Source organism: Halichoerus grypus, chromosome 7 (genome assembly GCF_964656455.1).
Source record: "Halichoerus grypus chromosome 7, mHalGry1.hap1.1, whole genome shotgun sequence".
In the NCBI taxonomy this organism is placed as follows: domain Eukaryota; kingdom Metazoa; phylum Chordata; class Mammalia; order Carnivora; family Phocidae; genus Halichoerus; species Halichoerus grypus.
In genome coordinates, this window is record NC_135718.1 from 96920147 (window position 1) to 96942967 (window position 22821).

At 38.6% G+C, this 22821-nt stretch overlaps 1 protein-coding gene across 1 annotated transcript in view; it reads right to left on the reverse strand.

The window, feature by feature from the left end:
- FMN2 (formin 2) overlaps window positions 1-22821 on the reverse strand; it is a 372324-nt gene that overhangs the window by 193486 nt on the left and 156017 nt on the right. The window contains exon 7 of the mRNA XM_036076720.2: window positions 15799-15886. Within this exon, the coding sequence (XP_035932613.2) occupies window positions 15799-15886 (88 nt within the window). The remainder of the gene's footprint in view (window positions 1-15798; window positions 15887-22821) is intronic.

A 22821-nucleotide genomic window follows, 5' to 3' on the forward strand; every position in this document is an offset into this window, starting at 1 on the left:
TTGCTTCTAAGTAAAATAGAAATTTTTCAAATATAAGATGGAACTGCCTCCGTTCTAATTCACGACTCAGACTTCTGAGCCTTAATTAAACTTCAGTAGCTGTCTGGTGAATGGTGAGGCCACTGGTGGAGGAATTTTCCTCCTTCTATCCGCTTTTCTGTCACCACACTGCCCATTCTCTAGAGTTCAGCAATGACCACCCACTGTTCAGGGTCATGCCTGGACAAAGGAAACTCTTAGTTTTGCTTCTACGAGTCCCCCCTTCCTGCTTCATTACTTTAAATATCCAGTGACTTCAGCATTTCTGCAACTATAATGCCTCACAAATTTTGATTTAATTGAGCAAAATGCATCTATTCTTCTCTTCTTGTGGCTTATAAGAAGTTTTTTAATTAAAGAAAGCCATTTTCATGATCAGACCTTCCTGACATCCTTCGACGACTGGGATGCAAAGCTTTGGGGGCAAAGAGTAAAACAGAGGGTGGGCATCGCCATTTAGCAAAGATTTAGATGGAAGCCATTGGTGGGAGAAGAGGCTTAATGTACCCCGAGCACCATGAATTTTCACTACAGTTCTCCTCCATCATATAATACAAGCTTCAAGTCTCTTTCCCACAACTAAATAAAAATTACAGTTCAAACTGAGAGTGCTCTATGAATAATAGATGTTTCTTCAAGATTCCACCCAAAGAACTGAACTAATATTTAGAAACTCTCTCCACACTCCCATACCTATTGGTTCGATTGACCAGGAGAACCTTTTTCCACCATCACAATAATTCACTAATGTCTTTTCCTTAGCTGTTCCTGTACATAAATAATCCCATGAAAAATGCAACCATTAAAACAAACAAACAACAGAAAAAAAACAATGCAGACTTCAAATTTCACAATTTCCATACATAAAGATTCTTTTGTATTTTTGTTTGTTCCCTACTTTCAAAGTGTACAGAGTCCGTCTGACTCTATCTGTGTAGGGGAAATGGTTGCCGGTGGCTAAAATACTTTGCCAAAGCACTTAAACACACTCTCAGTTGAAATCATGAACTTCATTGTTCAAGAAGAAGCAATTTCCTATTCCTAGGTTTCCCAGAGAATATCACATCTCCTCCACATTCTCCTCTCTTCTGAGGAAAGAGGAGAGTAGGTGTATTCATCCTCACTAGCCAGGCTACAACAAAGGAAAACCCATCCTGTCTTGCAAAATTCCTTTCTGGCACAGAATAAAAGAGTTAGAGATTGAGACTAAAAGTCAACTCCCCAGACTACATCATATTTCAACAATGTAAGCCTTTTGCTAAGTATTCTGAAATTACTACTCGAGGGTATCACAGATGCTAGAAAACTGATGTCATTTCCTTGTGACACGCAGACCTTTCGCTACGTGCTGCAGATGATGGGAATCTTTCATTCCAGAGATTAGGGCTGAGATAAGGACGAGTGACGCTCTGCTTGCCAGTTCACACTGTTCTGTTGCAGTGACCAGGACACCCAAATGTCTGTTTGCATAATTCCAAGTTAAACTTCACATAGGGCACTGAGCAACCAACACTGTAACATCCACATGTTGTAATTGGAATTAGGGTTCAAAAAACTGCCAGAGGGAATTTGAGTTAGAAATAAAAACACAATTTATCTCAAAAAGGCAAAGTGTGCCATTTGAGAACTATTCTAAACATCTCCAACACTTCAAAACATAGCAGAGCCTGTTCAGATTTAAATGAATATTTGGGTTTCATTTAAATGAACTCAATATTCTTAAAGTTATGTTTTTTGCCAAACATCTATGTAATTCAGATGACTTAACTCAGTTAAATAATGTTAGCAGATCCAGGTATTTAATATTGAGTGAGATGTAATCTTTTTTTTTTTTTTTAATGTATGAAAAGCTTACTGATGTGGCTTTCAAATTCAACATTGCAACTAACCATTAGGAAACTATTGTTGAGTTTTGGTGCAGTATTAACAATAATATCTGCCATTATCTGAAAGACTAATAAATACTTCTCTCTTTTCAGCTACATATATCTGTGTGAAGACACATTTTCTTCATACATTTCAACCAAAACAACATATAACAACAGAATAAATGATATGAGACTCAGGCTGTCTGTTAAACTGGACCATAAAGAGATTTTCAAAATGAAAAACAATTTTGGTTGAGGCATACATAATCTTTATGAAACACATTTCTATTCTCCATTAATTAAAACTTTTTAAAAGGATGAAAGACATAATAGAACTGCCTTGAAATATAGCAGTCCAAGAGCATGGGAGCTATCAGGTCTAAAACAGATTGATAATAAAATTTTGAATTTTAAGATAAAAAATGCTAAGAATTAAAAGAAATTTATTTCCAAAGGAAATATCAACGTGGATACCATAAATTACTCAATTTGTATTCTCTTCCAAATCGCTCTTATGGCAAATTCTCAGTGTTACCCAACAGTCCACTAAATAGTAATCAAATTTTCTGTTTGTATTTAGTTACTGATATTTTATCTAGAGACATAAATATTTCAAATTTATCTTCATATGAGCGTTAGCAAGTCCAGAAAGCTGCTCCTGTTTATGTTCCTCTTCACGGAAGAAATAAATAGAGCCAGCTGTTTAGTGGAAATAATGTAAAAACACAATCTGATTTTAAACAACTTCCAATTATCCATTTTCTTAGTGAACGAAGTTTGTTGCACAAATGAGGAAAAAGAAAGAAAGCTTGCATTCTGCCCTCTTTCTAGATAGGACCACTAAAAATATATAATATGTTCAATATAAATGTATTTCTCTTTGCTCTTCATTTTCCACTTGATCTAATTCCTAACCCATCTAGAGTACTCTAAGCAACATCATAGTAGATTCGTAGGATAATAATCCTGAAGGTGTTGTGAAAACTCCCGTGATTTTGGAAATGTGAGGACCATAACAGGCTCGATACTTGATTTCTGTTCTCCTCCATCTACCCTTACTCCCATCATCAAGATGCTTATGAATCCTATGCTTATCACCAGTCTGTACTTCTCTAACTCTGAACTTACGATTCTTAATGCCCAACCCCTCTACTCACGTGTCTAACATAACATGTCCCAAGTGGAACTCCTGATCTTCCCTTCTCAAACTGCCCTTTTTGCAATTTTCCTCTTTTCAGAAAATAGCAAATACATCTGTATATTAACTAAGGCCCAAAATCCTGAGTCCTCGCTCTTTCTCAGAGTCTACTTCTAATCCATAAGCAAATCCTGTTGCCTCTACCTTCAGAAAATATTCCGAATCTGACTACATCTCACCATCCTTACTGCTATCACTTTGGTGCAAGCCACCATCATCTTGCATCTGAATTAACTGTGAAAGTTTTCTTCTGGTCCTCCTGCCCATCCCCCTTGACGACTTCCTCCCCCCCACCCCTTATTATTTATCCAAACACACCCCAAACTTCTCTTCCCCTTGATCACTCTCTCCAGAACCACTCAGCAACTTGCTGGTCCTTTAGTGTGCCAGGACACTAGCACCACAGGATCTTTGCATTTGACTGCTTCTTCTCCCAACCATGCTCTTCCCTCTGATAGTATGGGGTTCCTTTTCTTGTACCCTTCAGATTTCACTTTCTCACTGAGGCTGCTCCTGACTGCTCCCTTACCTCTCACTCTGTGCTGTTTCCATTTCCTGCTTTTGTGTATTTCTTCCATGGCACTAATGGACATTTGACATACCATACATTTTGCCTTTTTTTTTTTTTAATTGTTTTCTTCCCTACTGGAATGTAAATTCCACATAGCCACGTGTTGTTGTTGTTGTCTTGTCTTTTTGTTCTCATTTTTATACCCCAGTACCAGGAATGGAGCTGGGCACAAAGAAAGTACTCAGTAAATACCTGAGTAAGTGAATAATTAAATATGGGAAGAAATAAAGAAAGGAAGGAAATAAGACAGTAGGAATAAATGAATCAAGAGCCCCCTGATATAAATTAAATGTCAATCCTGACATCTTTATGGTAAGAACAGGGGCTAATGGTTACAAGAGTATAATTAGTCACTCTAACACACTCTGACACTTATATGAAAATATGTTGCTAAAGTGATCATAGTCTTTGAATGCATTCTCCTTCTTATCCCTTTAATTGGTACAGAAGTTGGGCATAGAGAGACACCCTCCACTCTGTAGCTTTCTCCGGCAAAGCATATCTGAGCATTACCTAAATCACAGAACTGACAGAAGACAGGACAGCAAGTGATAATAGAAGGAATTTTAAAGCAAATCCTCCAGTATCCATCAAGTAACCCCTTTGCAGCTTTCGTGACAGTCTTTTTCTCTCTATGATCCTTGATTCTACCCCCCCCCCACACACACACACAAACACACACAGTACGGATGTGTGCTCTAGTTGAATAGCACTACTAGAAGACAGGACAGTGCTGTGAATAGCAATGACCGTCGCTAGCCAGTAGACTGGTGTTGTAGTTATGAACCATGGAGGACAAAAACCATGCACCATTTTCTCTAGCTTAAGTCACTGATACAATTACTACCATTTGAGAGTTCTTAGGAAGTACAGCACAGGGCGTCAGAGCACAGACTCTGCAGCCAGACCACCTGTGACTAAACCACAGCCCCACCACCTGCTGCTTAACTTTCTTTTGCCTCCTTATCCCTAAGTTGGGGATAATAACATTACCTACCTCAAAGAGTTATTGCAAACCCTACAGCAATGACTTTATGCGCTGGCTATTATTATTATTATCAGCAATTGTACAACCTTAAACTTAGAATCATAAATCTTAGAATTAAAAGAAAACTTGCAGATAATACATTTGAACATCGTGCTCAACTTAGAATTCTCTTCACAACAATATAATTCATAAGGGCTTCATACTGTCAGTGACGATAAAGAATCCTGCTCCTAAATTCCACCATTTCCTTGAAGGAGGCTGCGAATATTCCACAGTGGCTCAAACAAGGGGAAAATCATGCCTTCACAATCCATCGTGGAAGTGACGAAGCCCATATGGGGAACTGGGAACTGCGGGTTTTCATTGCAAGGCCTAGTGTACTATTTGATGATTTCTTAATCATATGTAAATAATAATTGATTGAAACTGTTTAATAAATTTTACAACAAATTCAGAGGTATTTGGCTGAAAACTGCTACTGGGGAAGTAGAGATCTTATTGTATGCATGTTTGACCGTGAGGAAAGAGGTAAGACAGTCATCAGCATGAAAGATCATTACTGCAGTCATGCTCAAAGATAACATGCCATTACGTAACTTTTTAAGCCATTTTATCTGATCTCTCAGCACACAGGGCTGATTATATTTCTGGTTCTATTTCTAGAATATGCCTAGTAGGAATAGGACACAGGTGGCTCCTAAGGGAAATGTGGAAAGTGCCAATCACTCCTTCCTCTCCTCATCTCTAGTACTCTCAGATCCTCACTTCATCTGAAAGGATAAAGAAGACCAGAAAGCATCTTGAGGGTGGCCACTTTGGGGTGCTGAAAATGCACTTGTCAAAACACACAGAATTTTAAAGATGTCAATTTTAAAATACACACGGGATTCTAGTTATCAAAAGGGCTTCACCCTCCCCGCCCCCCCACCCAAATAATAGTCCAAATCCCCACCCCTCTCAAGGATTATGCAAAAGGAATATTGTTGCAAAAACTGCACCTTTAACACACAGTGGACAAAGGGCAAAGTTGGTGTGATTAATTATGCACTCACACTAAGTCTCTGTGCTCAAATTTGGGCTCCCCCTTCACTCATGGCCCATTTGGTCCTGGGCAATTCCTTTAACAATCACCAGATAACAGCATTATAAGGGCAAACATCCTGAGCTGAGCTGCAGTGGGCCTCACAGAACTTACAGGGGAGAGAGGGTAGGGGTGGGGATGGGGTAGGGGGGCAATAAAAATACACAGCAAACACTTGATACATAATCAGATACTAAGTGCGAGGAAGGAAGGAATATCCACATCCAAAGCTCACAGTTTCAGAACAGCCTCAAGTATTGCGTTTCTCCTTCCCATAAAAGCATAATCAAAAAGCCCAACTGTGGAACAATGTTAAAAAAAATATAAGCTAAGCTCAACCCAGGATTTTTCTGAGACTGTAATGAAAGACTTATTAAAATAATTCCTCTTCCCTTGATTTAATGATCTATGTGTGACTTAAAATGATTTGGGAGGTCTGTCTTTGTATAAGAAACTCTCAGGAATGAATTTATATTTTAAATTAAAACATATTCTGATATTAAATTTCTAAAAGTAGGTTTTAATGAAAGTGGACCTATCTCACATGTACTTTCTCCACAACAAGGCTACAATTGATGAAAAGGTTACACAGCTCACTGGACGGAGCCCACTTTCTTCTCAAATTTCTAAGTGACTTCACATTTCAATGAAAACCATTCACTAAACCTCCCAACAGCATTTACTAGATTTTTTAATGTCTCAATAAATATAATAAACAGGTCTTAAAACTCCATATCCCATGTGAAGAAAACACTTAAAGGTAAAAAAAAAAGGGGGAGGCATGAAGCAATTTCTAAGTGAGCCTTGTAAACTTGAGTTTCGTAAAGAAACCAGACACTGGAAAACCTGCCGGGAAAAAATAACATTGCCCACGCTAACCCCAATTTTTGAGAATATTACAAAAATAAACAAATGATTATGGATAAACTTTCTTATGGTAACTAATAGGCCAGTGAAAAAGCTTGTGTCTCCACAAATGAAACCAGAAATGCTACAAAAAAGACCAGGAGTTTGTAATCTACAACTTGTTTGGTAGAAAATTTCATAAGAAAAACACTATCCAGTGGCAGCCCCACAGGGCTGAAGAACTGCTATGTGTGTAGGCTATCAAAATACATGGGAAGAGTTCCCAGAGTTCAAAAGGGTATTTCCAGATTTTTAAAGAAGTGTTTTTAATACTTATACTCAGAGCTAGAAACTAGTTTAACTGTCAGTTTAATAATAGGTCAAAGCAAGAAACAGAAGCATCTGTCCCTGAATCCACTTCTACTCTTGCTCCTTACAAGATTCACTGCAGCAACAAAACCAAACTCCCTCCCCCTGCTACCCTCACAAGCCACCCAGAGCCAACAGTGGTACATGTGGAATATGGCGAGCTCACAGTGCCCAGAGACAATGATTAAGAAACAACACAGTTAGGGGAGGGCCCCCCACCCCCGCCGCCACCTTTCAAATTTCCAAACCAAATTGCTCTCCTTGCTAATAAAGTACAGTCCAAAGATATGTCCATGCTCAACTTCTAAGGGCTGCTCATATAAATAATCCTCATATTTATCTCTAGCCAGAAAACAGAGATGGACACAGCCCAGTAATAACTCATTATTTCAGTAATAATGACAGAAAACCCAAGCTCCAGAACAATCGAATCTGCCTCAGTTATGCGCCCTTGAACAAGTCTCCCACTTTTCCCCTCTCCTCTGGCTTTCAAATGCCATCAGGAGCAGCTTCTGCATTCCACCCCCTGTGTTGGGGCGGGGGGAGAGGGGAGAGGCTTGTAGCAGAACCTGTTCACAACAACGGAAGGAGGAATAAGTAACCTTTACGGTCTCTCTCCTCACTGGTTGGCCAGCCTCTGAGTTTCAGGAACCTCCAAAGCCTGTTAACACAAGTCATTTCCGAAGAAATGCAGAAAGGCGAGGACAGAATGAATATTGACTATTTACTGTGTGTGTGTGTGTGTGTGTTTACAGGAAATAACTCATTTAAACAGCCCTTTCTACTAATGAGGAAACGGAGCCATAGAGATATGAAGAAAACTGCCCAGGTTATCACTCAGCTACCCCACAGCAGAACGGGGATTCCAGTCTGTCTTAGTCAGCTGGTGCTGCTAACAAAGCTCACAGACTGGGGGTTTAAACAGGAATTTAGTGCTCACAGTTCTGGAGGCTGGAACTTGTAAGGACCCTCTTCCTAGTGTGCAGAGCCTGTGGCCTCAGTTCCTTTTCTTAAAGGATGCTAATCTTATCATGGGGGCCACCCTCATGAGCTCATCTAAGCCCGATTATCTCCCAAAGGCTCCCCGTGGTCAGCACAATCACACTGGGGATTAGGGCTTTCAACATATGAATTTGGAGTTTGCGGGGGAGACAAACGTTCTGTCCAAAACAAAATCTGAGCAGCATGGCTCTGGAATCAGGCTCTTAATCAAAGCTAGTCTGCACTTAAAAATAAAGGGAAAAGCCAGGAAGTCTAGACAAAAGGAATAAAGAAATAGGCTTAGAGCATGAGTACAAAATGAAAGCAAGCATCCCCAAGGACTTAACTAGGGTGTATATCCCTAAAAACTCTCTGAGCATCAGTAACCTAGAAAAAAGGCACAGAAAGTCCCATGCCCTATGCGTCACAAGCTTTTTACAAGTAATCACAACCTGCTTTTGTTCACTGATAAGCTGAGCCCGACATGCTTTTTCTCTAACAAATTTGTGTATCTTTGCTTGGTTCAATCAAGAACAAGCAACTCCATTAATTAATAATTCCCTTTAAAATCTTTCTCCTCCTTTAATTCATAGCTGTGAAAAAAAATCCGCTTCATTCGCTAAGGAACAGAGTCAATAAGCAAACTGGGGAATTTGTATGAAATGACAAAGGAAGAAATGAAATTTGCCAAATATATTTTTCAGTGCTTTAGTAACTCAAAAAACCAAAACAACTGGTGGCCAGACGTATTGCGCCTTCCGCCAGTTCTCTTTTTGCCTATGTTGCATATTCTCATTGTATTAGGAAACACGGGTCCTCATTGTGAAATAAGCTAATACACTGTAGAGGGCAGTGAAGGAACTGGACACCCATTTTGGTCCTATTAAGGCGAAGCCCCAGGCAGGCTTAATCTATAAACCTCCATTCCCTGCATTGTATAATGAGAATTAACTCCCTTCTTCTGGACCACTTTACACAGCTACAGGCTTACCTCATTTTATTGCGCTTTGCTTTATTGACTCGAGAGATACTGCATTTTTGTTTTTTGGGGTTTGTTTCTTTTTTTTTTAACAAATTGAAGGTTTGTGGCAACTTGCTTCAGGCAAGTCTATGGGCACCACTTTTCCAACAGCATTTGCTCACTTCATGTCACTGTGTCACATTTTGCTGATTCTCCCAATACTTCAAACTTTTTCATTATCATTATACTTACTACGGTGATCTGTGCTCAGTGATTATGATCCACTGAAAACTCAGATTGATGGTTAGTATTTTTTAGCCATAAAGTATTTTCTAATTAAGGTATACGATGAGGGAGCGGAAGGCTAGCTGAAGACAAAGCATAAGCTGACACCCTGCAACCTCCCCTTATCCCCCACTCTTGGGTGGGACTTGTGTGACATTCTTCCAGGAATCTCCCTACTAAATGTTAATACCTTGCTAGAGGGGAAAACAACCTTAACTTGACAATGGCAAGACCTCTGGTATCTTGTAGGTTGGTCCTCTTTAGCATATGAAAGTTCCTTTGAAACCTCCCTTTTCCTTACTTCCCCCAACTCTGGAGTACATAATCAGCCATTCCTCAAGACCCAAGTGCAGCAACTCTTTCTGCCCTCGGGTCCTGTCCCCGTGCTTTAATAAACCACCATTCTGCACCAAAGATGTCTCAAGAATTCTTTCTTGGTCGTTGGCTCCGGACCTCACCCCACCGAACCTCACCTATATTCTAAAACCACATCAGTATATACACGGTTTTTTAAAATTCAGTGCTACTGTGCACTTAATAGACTATAGTATAGTGTAAACATAAATTTTATTTGCACTGGAAACCAAAACATTCATTTAACTCAGCTTATTTCGATATTCGCCTTATTGCAGTGGTCTGGAACCAAACCCACAGTGTATCTGAGATATGCCCGTATTGGCAAATAATAGAAGGAAGGGGGTTGGGGGAGAGGTAAAAATTCAAGCCAATATTTAATTCTATCTCTTCAGATACTAATAAAAAGATCTGATTATGAAAGAGTATGTGTCCTGTTTGTCAAAAGCAATTCTCTTTTTAAATAGCTGCCAACCTAGGTGATTTCTTCCTACACAGTTATCAGGCTAAGGCTTCTGACAACTCTGAGCCCTTGTGAAGGAGGTCAGTGACAGAAGATCAAAAGAACAGCAAGATGACGCAGGATCCAATAAGGAATCAAATTAGCAGACAGATTTCACTGGAATTTCTGATTTTTTTTGTTTAAAGATTTATTTATTTAAGAGAGAGAGAGAGAACGAGCAGGAAGGGCAGGGGGAGAGAGAATCTCTGGCTGACTCTGTGATGGGTGCAGAGTGCAACACAGGGCTTGGTCTCAGGACCCTGAGATCACGATCTGAGCAGAAACCAAGAGTGGGATGCTTAACAGACTGCACCAGGCACCCCTGGAATTTCTGATTTAAACCTAAAAGCAGGTCATTGCCCTTGTAGGGTATCCTTAACTGCATTTTTTAAAGAGCATTTGAAAAAGCAGTCATTAGGCTTAGACACCAAAGAATAAAAATAACCATCGTTTTATTGACCAGGTAGTTTACATAATTATCTTATTTGATGTCAAGACACATGATTTTGACAAATCATGATTAAAAACAATAGAACTGTCAACAAAGACATAATTTAGTACTTGTTGCCCATGGGCTCACAATACTAGTTGGCTTTAGACAGGACAGATATTAAAAGGAAGAAAGGAAGAAAGGAATGAGGGCTGGGATGCCTTGGTGGTTCAGTTTGTTAAGCATCTGCCTTGGGCTGGGGTCATGATCCCAGAGTCCTGGGATTGAGTCCTGCGTTGGGTCCCTGCTCAGCAGGGAGCCTGCTTCTCCCCTCGCCTGCAACTTCCCTTGTTTGTGCTCTCACTCCCTCTCTCTCTCTCTCTCTCTGTCTGACAAAGAAGTAAATAAAACCTTAAAAAAAAAAAAGGAAAGAAAGAAAGGAACAGGGGTCAATACTTTGGACTGGACAATGCTGGAAGGTTAGCAAAACTTATTTCTATGTGTGAGATCATTAAATACATCTTAGGTATCTCTTGCTATAGTATCTTTAATCTATTTTAAAACATGTATACTGAGGGAATGTAATAGTGTATATGAGCCAGTTAAAGCTTCAACTTTAGGGGCAGTCAACTGTCCTAATACCTATACCTCAGGGATGGTAAGACAGCACTATGTAAGCAAGGCCATACTTCCTCAATTTCTTTCATAAGTATTCTGTAGTTTTTAGAGTACAGATCCTTTACCTCTTTGGTTAGGTTTATTTCTAGGTATCGTATGGTTTTGGGTGCAATTGTAAATAGGATCTATTCCTTAATTTCTCTTTCTCCTGTTTCATTGTTTGTGTATAGAAATGCAACTGATTTCTGTGCATTGCTTTTATATCCTGCCATGTTGCAGAATTCCTGATCATAGGGGAAGGGAGGGAAAACTGAATGGGAAGTAATCAGAGAGGGAGAAAAACCATGAGAGACTCTTGACTATAGGAAACAAACTGAGGGTTGCTGGAGGGGAGGTGGTAGGGGAATGGGGTAACTGGGTGACGGGCATTAAGGAGGGCACGTGATGTGATAAGCACTGGGTGTTATATGCAATTGATGAATAACTGAACTCTACATCTGAAACTAATGATGTACTATATGTTGGCTAATTGAATTTAAATATAGAAAAAGAGGCCATACTTCAGGGGCAGTTATTACAAGTTACTAGATCAGTAACTGAGGCTTTGCTAATTAGCATTTTAATATGTCAAGTGGGCATTTACTGGTGAAACTAAAAGGATACAAGACACGTGGAGTAGCTAAAATCTCTTCGAGATGCTCCACTCCACCCCTGTGCACAGACAGCATAAAAACTTAGGGGAGTCTATAGCTTGATTTTTAAGGACGCTGCCAGAGGCTTAGTCCTTAACTGGTCCTCGGTCCAGCTACCAGCTGAGTCCGATTTCTAGTTGCCAGCTACAGATTATAAGGGTAACAGATTCCTACCTCTGTGATGTGTTTGCCTCAAACTGGAACAAATCTTTCAGACAAGATACTGACGAGAGTCCCAAAAGGACAGAGCTAGACAACCTCAGGTTTACAAAGCAGACTTTTCAAACTGTTTAATTCCCTGGCCAATAAATAGTTGTATTATAAACATACATATATGAAGGAGAATGATATCAGAAACTTGTTTCCATTTGATCCGATAGTAGAATTACTCTACTCCTCGTGTGCCAAGCAATATTACTCACAGCACTCCCTTCCACTCTCAAAGGTATCGCAGTTTGGATGATAAATTATGTGGATATTCTACCTAGTGGTGAGACTGTAGGGGATAAAACCGAGCCCTATGAAATTTCAAACTGCTCTGCAGCTACTATTTTCTACCAAAACGATCCTGGAGCTGTGACGACCACACTGACTCCCGAAGTACGGATGGAATGCTGTATACAAACTTCAATCTCTTTTCACCAAACTCAACTACAGAGCTATAGGATACTCTCATCATGAAAATAACAGGCTAGATGATTTGAATCAATCCTCCCATTGAGAGTAATTTAAAATGCGGGATAAAATATATTTATCAAATATCTGAAAAGCATCAAAAAGCAGCCAAGAGGGGAATTACCATGCTAAACAAGAGAGAATGCAGAAAAATGAGCCAGTTCAGAAACTGCTTTAGCCCTATCCCAAGGAACCTGAACTTTCCATTGACAGCCTGATGGAGCCAAAGGCCAAACATTAAAGCTGAGGGCCCACACAAAGTAGAGATTCTAGCCTTAGGTGACAATAAACTGGAACTCAAAGGGCTATGCACCCAGGGAAGTCAACTCAGCAATGGATGAGCAGTTAGCATTGCCTCAGGGGATCCCTAGAGCTTGATTTAAGGAGATCCTAAAGCCATAATGACCCTAAGCTCTAGCACACTAGGTAAATCATTTCTGAAAAGCACCTTCATCCTAGACTTTAAATTATTCTAAACCATTGGAGTGTTTCTGTTTTGTTTTGTTTTGTTTTTTCCAGAGGTGGCACACCACAGTTTCACCCTACCCGTTGGAAAACTGTGACAATTTACAGGATAGTTTAGAAGATACCAGAACACACTGCCAACTGCATTAGAGCTGCTCACGTCCTCACTGTAACCTTTGTGCGCATGTGCGCATGAGCGCAGATGCACACTCGCGGTTAATTATTTGGGACTGCCTCACCTGTATTGCCACATTAGTGAACTTAGTCAAGAAACCGATCCTTTCTTCCCTCTCTGCCCTTTGACTCAATATGCCACTGAGGACTCTACATGTGCCCATTGCAGAAAATAACCTTTGAGTCTGAGCAGGGTGTGGTGCTCAGCGGACATGGTGGCAAGACCACGATTAGACTTTTGGCACCTCTAATCCAAACCTTCCACGCTAATTACTCTAACATGGCGCTTTAAACATAGAAACATTACAAAGTAAACTCAACCTTAACCTTTTTTGGAGTTTTGGTGAGAGAAAAGAGAAAAAGAGAAAAAAAATATCTGCTTTGTTACATATACTCTGTTTTCAAGATACCAATGCTGGTTGTAGAAAAAGCACCATCTTGAGAAAGCAGCTCCCATGAATGAAAAGAATAGGACCAGGGAGTGAAGAGGGCTGGGCCCAAGCTTAGTCTGTTCCACTAACGTGCTTTGCGACCTTGAAAAAGAAACCTAACCACCAAAAAGGTCTTCATTTGCTCTTCTACAAGATGACACACTAGAGGTCTGGATAAATTCTGTGGCTGTTTCTACAACCAAAATCAATGATGTTTATGCTTCTGTGGATTTCTCAGTGGAGGCATATCCTGATAGAAGTCAAGTTTATTCTAGAGGCCACGAGTGACTCTCACATGTAAATCATGGTTCCAGACAACATACTGAGACAGAACAGGACTTTATTCACTGCAAGGCATACCACTTGCTTCTTCAGACTTAAATTTTAAAGCAGCTGTTTTTTAGAAAACCATGTACAGGGTTTCAAAGTGACTCAAGCAATCACTTCACATCCTAATAGGATAAAGTTTATGCATAATTCTGTGTGACCCTTCAACTACTGACGTTCATGCCATGTTATTGTTAGCATTGCATGTTAAACTAGCAAGTTTTCAATGAACTCTCACTGGCTTTACCACAGACACAGATGTTAGGCGGACTCCTTTGTTCATAAGGTTCTCATTATTAACTCAACCCGGGTTGAATATTTGACTGAAGGAAAGGACCATATCATTATTTTCAGATTTCATTCTATGACTTAACTGGGCTACATCTGCCAGCTTTAGAAACGCCAAGTACTTCTTGGCGCCAGCCTTGGCGTCCTGTTCTGTGACTACTACCCCCAATGCTTCAGTTTGAGGAAGTCTCCTCACCATCAAAACAGTTTAATAAAAACTTAAATTATGATTAAGAGTTACTCATCAATTGACAGAACATACCAGGCTTGTGCTATTTATGAATTATTCCACACAGTATTTTAAGGCTAACAAATAGAATCCACATTCATAAAGGGGTAAGCTAGAAAGCCAGTTAAATGTTTTCATGATTTATAAAGTCTGGGTTATACTTGAAACCATATTTCTTTAATAGGTAAACTGGCATTCCACTGGATAAATCAATCTGCTTTAAATCTATTCTAAGGCTCTGGACAGCTTATGAGACGTTCTGAATATAAATATATTTCCTCTATTCACCTTTGGGCAATATCTCTCAGCATAAATGTGATAGGAAGATATGGCACAGGAATGCCTGTCAATTATAGGGTGGATTTCAAGTATTTAAAATATTGACACTAAAGCCACTTACAAAACATTAAAATCAGCCTAACTCTAAACAGGGAGAATATTTTATAAGGCTGGTTAAAGATATAAATTAAAACAACAACATAAAAGAAATAACAAAAGGCCCTGATATGACTGCTTCCATGTGTCTGGATCACCAACAATAATATAAGTGGGCAAGAATCATTTGAAACTATCTTTGATGGTTATTAGAAAAAAATAATTCAATCCCTCTATGCATAGAAAAGCCCAGGGGTTTACATATAGTCATACCAAATGATTGAAAGAAGAGGGACAGTTTTCCACCCTAAAAAGTTATACATAATAAATTTGCTTTTGTGATTCTTTCAGCATCTCATCATGTCTGGGGACAGGAGGACTAAGAGAACACGCCCCCTCACCTGTCCAGTGCTTTATAGACATCCGCAACAAACGATCATTCAGCCTCTTGAACACTTGAGTTTTCATTTAATTACTATACATGGCAATCCAGTCTACTATTCGACATCTCTAATCATAAAAACATTCTTAAAATAATAACAATAAAACAAGCATCCATGTAACTCCTACACTGGTTGAAGCCAATCTGTTAGAAAATTTATGTTAGCTCATCAAACACTTGAGATTCAAGTCTCAACATATTTATCTCTCCAGTACACTATTTTCAGGTATTTTCAATGGCTGAGACATACCACTATCACTCCTGCTTATCAGTCTCTTTGAGCATGGCATCCCGAAGTAAATACCTCAGATATAGTCTAATTCACTACAGAGCACAGTGGGCCCAGTATTTCTGATGAATTAAAAATGAAATATTTATTAATGCAGACGAAATATGTCACACGAGAATCAGGCTTTTAGCAAAATATAGAAACAACATAAAAGTCAAGTTACTAGTAACCCCTCCAGAAACGATCATGGTAGAATGTTTGGTAGCACTTACAGGAAACATACTAATCTCAAAAACTCTAAAATAACTTTACCACCAAACAGCACATCTGTCAGCCCAAATCTGGGTATTCAAAAGCTGAATTTTTATGTTTATACTCACCATGTTGTATATCTTTCATATCTAAATGAAGGCTAGACATTAATATTCCAACTGCTTGTGATCTTTTGTTGCTTAATAACTTGACCACCTGCTCAAAGAAAGGAAAAGGGGAAAATGTTAATTTGAATTCCAATGATATACTTGATAACATGTTCTTTTTAATCCTAAATGAAGAACATATAGCTTAACGTCATTACTTTAAGTATTCCAAACTGATCTGGAAAGAACTTTCATGTTTTATGTCTTCCATCTTTAAAATCCACCATCCTCAGCCATCAGCCTCAACGGCAGGCTCTTTACCAGTTTTTTAAGAGACTGATCTGGGGACACCTGGGTGGCTCAGTCATTAAAAGTCTGCCTTTGGCTCAGGTCATGATCCCAGGGTCCTGGGATCGAGCCCCCCGTCGGGCTCCCCGCTCGGCGGGAAGCCTGCTTCTCCCTCTCTCACTCCCCCTGCTTGTGTTCCCTCTCTCGCTGTGTGTGTCTCTCTCTCTGTGTCAAATAAATAAATAAAATCTTAAATAAATAAATAAATAAGAGACTGATCTGTCAGCGAGTCAAATTTCTAATAGTTTAGGATATTAGTTTGGTCTCCATGAAATAACAATTACACATTTGATAATTTGCAGCCTGAGATTTTAAGTGTTCCTTTCGTAATGTCGGGCCTTAAAACACTGGTCAACAAGCAAAGGGTGAAGTCTACACACAGAGAATCTGTTAGATCAGACCTGTTTGAGCACAAAAGAGAAAACGTCCTTTGATTCTGGTCCTTCAGAAAGCTCACTGTCTTACTGACAGTCCCTCTCATTCTGCATTTGGCCCACATTTTGTGGGGAACTTTCCAACTAATTAATAGAGGAATACAAGCAGCAAATTCAAAGGGCTATGTCTGCTCAATCTCAAATCTGGCTTTCCAGAGAGTCCTAACGAGTCAGTCAATCCACACACCCCACAAGAAGTTTTCCTAAAATAGAGGTGGGCATGCTGCTTTGGACATACACATTTAAACTATGTTTTCCAGACACTGACACACCACTGATAAATCCTGCTTATGAAACCATTATCCCAGGTCCTGAAGGGCAGCAATTTCTATTTACTGTCATGGTTTTGTTATAAGTCTGCTTAGAGAAAGCACTGGAGGAAAAGGGGAAAAAAGGTTATGGTCTGATTATCAGAAGTGATAGCTGCCCTAATATCTATCACATTTGTTGACCTTGTCTTTCTTTTTTGTTTAAGTTGTGCCGGTCAGTAAACTAATAAAATAATCATGTCCAGCTGTCACACAAAGTTTCAGAGTAAAACAATATTCTTAACAGCAATAATAGCATTCTTGGTTCCCCAGCAGGGATAGGGGTAGAGAACAAAACACTTTCAGAAGGACCAACCACAAAAACCTCCACACTCATTTCTGCAAGCTTTTTGTAGAAAGGAATAATACCCCACAAGAGACCGTGCTTCCTCAAAAGAATATATATGTACACACACACATACACACACACACATATGTATATAAATTTTGATTCTTAATTTGCTCTTCAAACATTTTATTAAAGTTCAGCTACAATATTACCTTAGAACTTGAATACGAATCCATTCATACCCCAAGTATTTCTATCAATAATGTTATCTTCTTCAGAAGTGAATAGAAACTTAATATCAGAAAAACAAAAGGCATGTATTCTGTCCTCAGAAACATTTTCTAATGTCAGGTAAATACAATCTGTGTCCGATCCGTGGTACTCTGACAAAACTAAATGCATTGGCATCCGTATGTCAATTGACCTTTCTGCAGTGCTGACAGGCTGATCACACCCTTATAGAAACTCTTTATTCCACAGCTCCTGGCAGCCCTTCTCGGACCTTTTCAAGGTGAATTATTCTGATTTCACCTTAAATACTGGCATATTTCAGAGTTCTGTTCTGAGTACTTTATTCTGTTGACTTTATGACCTATAATTTCTCTTCTATAGACATACATGCCAACACTTATAAATTCATTCTTATAACTGTAACTTCAACTCTACAGTATCCTACTTTCCTAACAGATATCTGCACATAAATCTCCATTTGACATGTCTAAGACCAAACTCGTCATCAGGTCCACCCCAAAACCTATCCATCTTCTCCTCTTTTATTCCATATGTTGAGATAATGGCACCACCATTTTCCACCCACCTACTAAAGTTAGAAATCTCGAAATCAATCTAGACTCTTCTAGACTAGACTCTACCTCTCCTTCATCTGTATACTCTGGTCTGTTAACAAGTCCTGTCAATTGTAACTCCTCTATATTTTTGGAACCCACCCTTCCTCTTCAACTCTATTGTCAGCATTTATTTCTATGTTTTATCTTACATAGATCAATGCAAAAAATTTCTAACTAGCCTCCCAAATCTAGTGCAGTAGCTCTCAACATGTGCTCCCTGGACCAGCAGGCATGATCATCACCTGGGAACTTTTTAAAAATGCAAAATCATGGGCCCTATCACAAACCTACTAGCCAGAAAGTGTTGGCAAAAACTGATTTTCCTCAATCTGCACTTCAAAAAACCTTTTAAGTGACTCTAGAATCACTGATAACTCCCACTGCTTCCTGTCCATTCTCCAAACTGATTTCCAAGTACCATCTCTAAGAGTGTTGATATTTACATGTCCTTCCTTGCTCTTTAAACCTGAGTGGCTCATATTTACACATTAGTCTTTTAAAAGGTCATACAGACTTCCAGTCCATGAGCATGGAATATCTTTGCATTTGTTTGTGTCATCTTCAATTTCTTTCAGCAATTTTTTTATAGTTTTCAGAGTATAGATTGAAAGAATTAATATTGTTAAAATGTCCATACTACCCAAAGGAATCTAGATTCAATGCAATCCCTATCAAAATACCAATACAATTTTTCATAGAACTAGAACAAATAATCCTAAAATTAGTATGGAACCACAAAAGACCCTGAGTAGCCAAAGCAATCTTGAAAAAGAAGAACAAAACTAGAGGTTCTCACAATCCCAGATTTCAAGGCATACCACAAAGCTATAATAATCAAAACAGTATGGTACAAAAACAGACACATAGATCAATGTAACAGAATAGAAAACCCAGAAATAAACCCATAATTATATGGCCAATTAACCTACAACAAAGGAGATAAAAATATACAAGACGGTCTCTTCCATAAATGGTGCTGGGAAAACTGGACAGCTACATGCAGAAGAATGAAGCTAGACAACTTTCTTACACCATACACAAAAACAAACTCAAAGTGGATTAAAGACCTACATGTGAGACCTGAAACCATAAAACTCCTAGAAAAGCAACATAGGCAGTAATCTCTTTGACATGGGCCTTAGCAACATTTTTCTAGATATGTCTTCTCAGGCAAGGGAAACAAAAGCAAAAATAAATTATTGGAACTACACCAAAATAAAGAGCTTTTGCATATGAAGGAAACCATCAACAAAATGAAAAGGCAACCTACTGAATGGGAGAAGATTTTGGTAAATGATATATCCAATAATATATAAAGAACTTATATAATTCAGTACCAATAATAATAATAATAATAACCCAATTAAGAAATGGGCAGAGAACCTGAATAGACATTTTTCTAAAGAAGACATACAGATGACCAAGAGGCACACAAAAAGATGCTCAACGTCACTAATCATCAAAGAAATGCAAATCAAAACCACAATGAGGTATAACCTCACATCAGTCAGAATGGCTAGTATGAAAAAGACAAGAAATAATAAGTACTGGTGAGGATATGAAGAAAAAGGAACACTCATGCACTGCTGGTGGAATGTAAATTGGTGTGGCCACTATGGAAAACAGTGTTGAGGTTCCTCAAAAAATTAAAAATAGAAATACCATATGATCTAGTAATTCCACTACGGGGTATTTATCCAAAGGAAATGAAAACACCAATTTGAAACGACATATGCACCCCAATGTTTACTGCAGCATTATTTACAATAGCCAAGATATGGAAGCAAGCTAAGTGTCCACTGACTGATGAATGGATAAAGAAGATATGGTATATACACACACTGGAAATTACTTAGCCATAAAAAAGAATGTAATCTTGCCATTTGTGACAATATGGTTGGACCTATAGGTTATTGTGCTACGTGAAATAAGTCAGAGAAAGACAAATGCCATATAATCTCACTTACATATGGAATCTAAAAAAGAAAACACATGAACAAACAAACAAACAAACAAAAATAGACCCATAAACAGAGAACAAATTATTGGTTGTCAGAGGGGAAGAAGGTGGGAGGATGGGCAAAATGGGTGAAGAGGAGTGCGAGAGACAGGCTTCCCATTAAGGAATGAATAAATCATAGGAATAAAAAGTATAGCATAAAGAATATAGCCAATGATTCTATAATAGTGATGTATGGGGACAGATGGTAGCTACACTTGTGGTGAGCACAGCATAACATATAAAGATGTTGAATCATTATGCTGTACACCTGAAATTAATGTAACACTGTGTGTCAACTATACGTCAATCTAAAAAATAAAATAAAATGTCACATAGACTGTTCACTTGCTTTTCCTGTTATAATTCAAATGAACTTATTATAAACTATTATTTTACATTTAAATCCCTAAGATTATAAGTAGGAATAACTATCCATCACTTTCTAGAAGGCATATACACAGGAAAGGACAGATGTTTAAAAGGATCGACTCTATAGTTCCCTAGAGTAACTCAACTTTTATATTACAAACCATAGTCATTATTTATCTTTCTTTTAAAAAACACCCTGGATGGGGCACCTGGGTGGCTCAGTCAGTTAAGCAGCTGCCTTCAGCTCAGGTCATGATCTCAGGGTCCTAGGATGGAGTCCTGCATCAGGCTCCTTTCTCAGCGGGGAGCCTGCTTCTCCCTCTGCCGCTCCCCCTGCTTGTTCTCTCTCTCCCTCTCTCTTTCTCTCTGACAAATAAATAAATAAAATCTTTAAAAAACAAACACCCTGGATAACAAGAACCTGAAACTATCAAACTAGAACATTCTTAGAATCCAGGTACTACAGGTACAATGGAGAGGAGAGAGTTGACTCTTAGAAATTGATCTCAGAAAACTTAGTTGAAAAATGGAAAATGCAGAATCAACAAATTTGAAATCTACAAAAATTAGAACATATAACCAGAAAAAAAATAACCATTTTTAGTTGAAAAATGGAAAATGCAGAATCAACAAATTTGAAATCTACAAAAATTAGAACATATAACCAGAAAAAAAGGACTATTTGAATTTATCTAACTTCACATATTAGATTCAGCTAATATTCTTAATAAAGTTTTTATCTTAGATTAACCAAGGAGGCAGGACTCTGTAGGGATTATGAACATGGACTCTGGAAAATAAACCATTACTTTTCAAACTTTAATATGCACATGAGTTATCTGGGCTCTTTTTAAAATGCAGATTCTGATTCCTAGGTTTGGGGAGAGCTTTCTGGAAAAGTTACTCCAACATCCTAAAGACTTAGTTTCCTTATTTAAAAAAAAATAACAGCACCATCGACTTCAAAAAGCCATAGTGGGTATTCAGCATAATGCACTTGACACTCTTGGGAATATATCTAGCAAAAAGTGTACTCACTTTGATAGTAATAGCTATACGAAGTAATAGCTATACTTAGGGAAGCATTTTAAATGGTTTCTCAAAAATATAATATCTGTCAACTTTTCATTACTCAGTTTAAGTCTACTAAAGAATTAATAATCTCACCATCCTCTCATGTAATTTCCTAGGAAATCTGGACCTTTATTAGTTCAGAGTAGTTTTCCAGTGGTTGCAAATGACTTCTCCCTTAATTCTCTTCCTGGCATCCAACATGACCAATGGCATGTCTGCTTTAACCAGGTGCAATTTTAGGCCATAGAAAGAAAACAAAACTGTACATATGGCCCCAGTCAAACTTATATTTATTTTTTTTTTTAATTCATTTTTTTTTTTTTAAAGATTTTTATTTATTCATTTGCGAGAGAGACGGAGAGAGAACAAGCAGAGGGAGAGGCAGAGGGAGAGGGAGAAGCAGGCTCCCTGCTGAGCAAGGAGCCCGATGCAGGACTCGATCCCAGGACCCTGGGATCATGACCTGAGCCGAAGGCAGACGCTTAACCATCTGAGCCACCCAGGCGCCCCCAGTCAAACTTTTACAATCCTAATATAGTTAATATAATTAGGCTGCATAACTAGAAATGTCTTTCAAATTAACATTAACTAATTTGTGGCTTGAATGATTACCGTATCAAGGAGATATACTTGGTCTATTTCCACTGTCCATACTTTTTTTTTTGATTTCTTCATTTAATTATAAACTAAGCAAGTGCTTGAAACTTATAGTAGAATTATTATGGTAGAAGCAGCAAAGATAACAAGGATGTATTCAGGGTGCCTGGGTGGCTCAGTCAGTTAAGCGTCTGCCTTCAGCTCAAGTCATGATCCCAGGGTCCTAGGATTGAGTCCTGCATTGGGCTCCCTGCTTGGCGGGGTGTCTGCTTCTCCCTCTGCCTTCCACTCCCCTTGCTTGTGCTCTCTCTCTCTGTCAAATAAATAAATAAAATCTCAAAAAAAAAAAAAAACCACAAAACCACAACAAGGATGTATTCACACATATTTTTGTAGATTGTTAAATATTAATGTTTCTGTGTTATTTTAAAAACCTGCTACCTGGCTGACTGTATGGAAATTTCTAATAATGGGAGTCCCAGGACAGTACACACTAATTAAATAGGCACATCAAAAGCTTCAGATGGAGCACAACTTGCAACTAGAAATTCTGAAAATTACCCATTTTCACTAACTTGAGTTTTATTTTCTTTCTAAACTTCAAGCACCATTCTATGAAAATGTACAGTAAAATGACAGAGATAAGACTTAGTCTTCACTTTACCTCTTCTTTCCACTGCCCACTCCCTTATCCTTCTATCCTGGCAAAGGGAAGTAGGGAGAGCATGCGTGAGTCTGATAGGACCATATCCTACATTGTTCAGGCTGTGCTCCA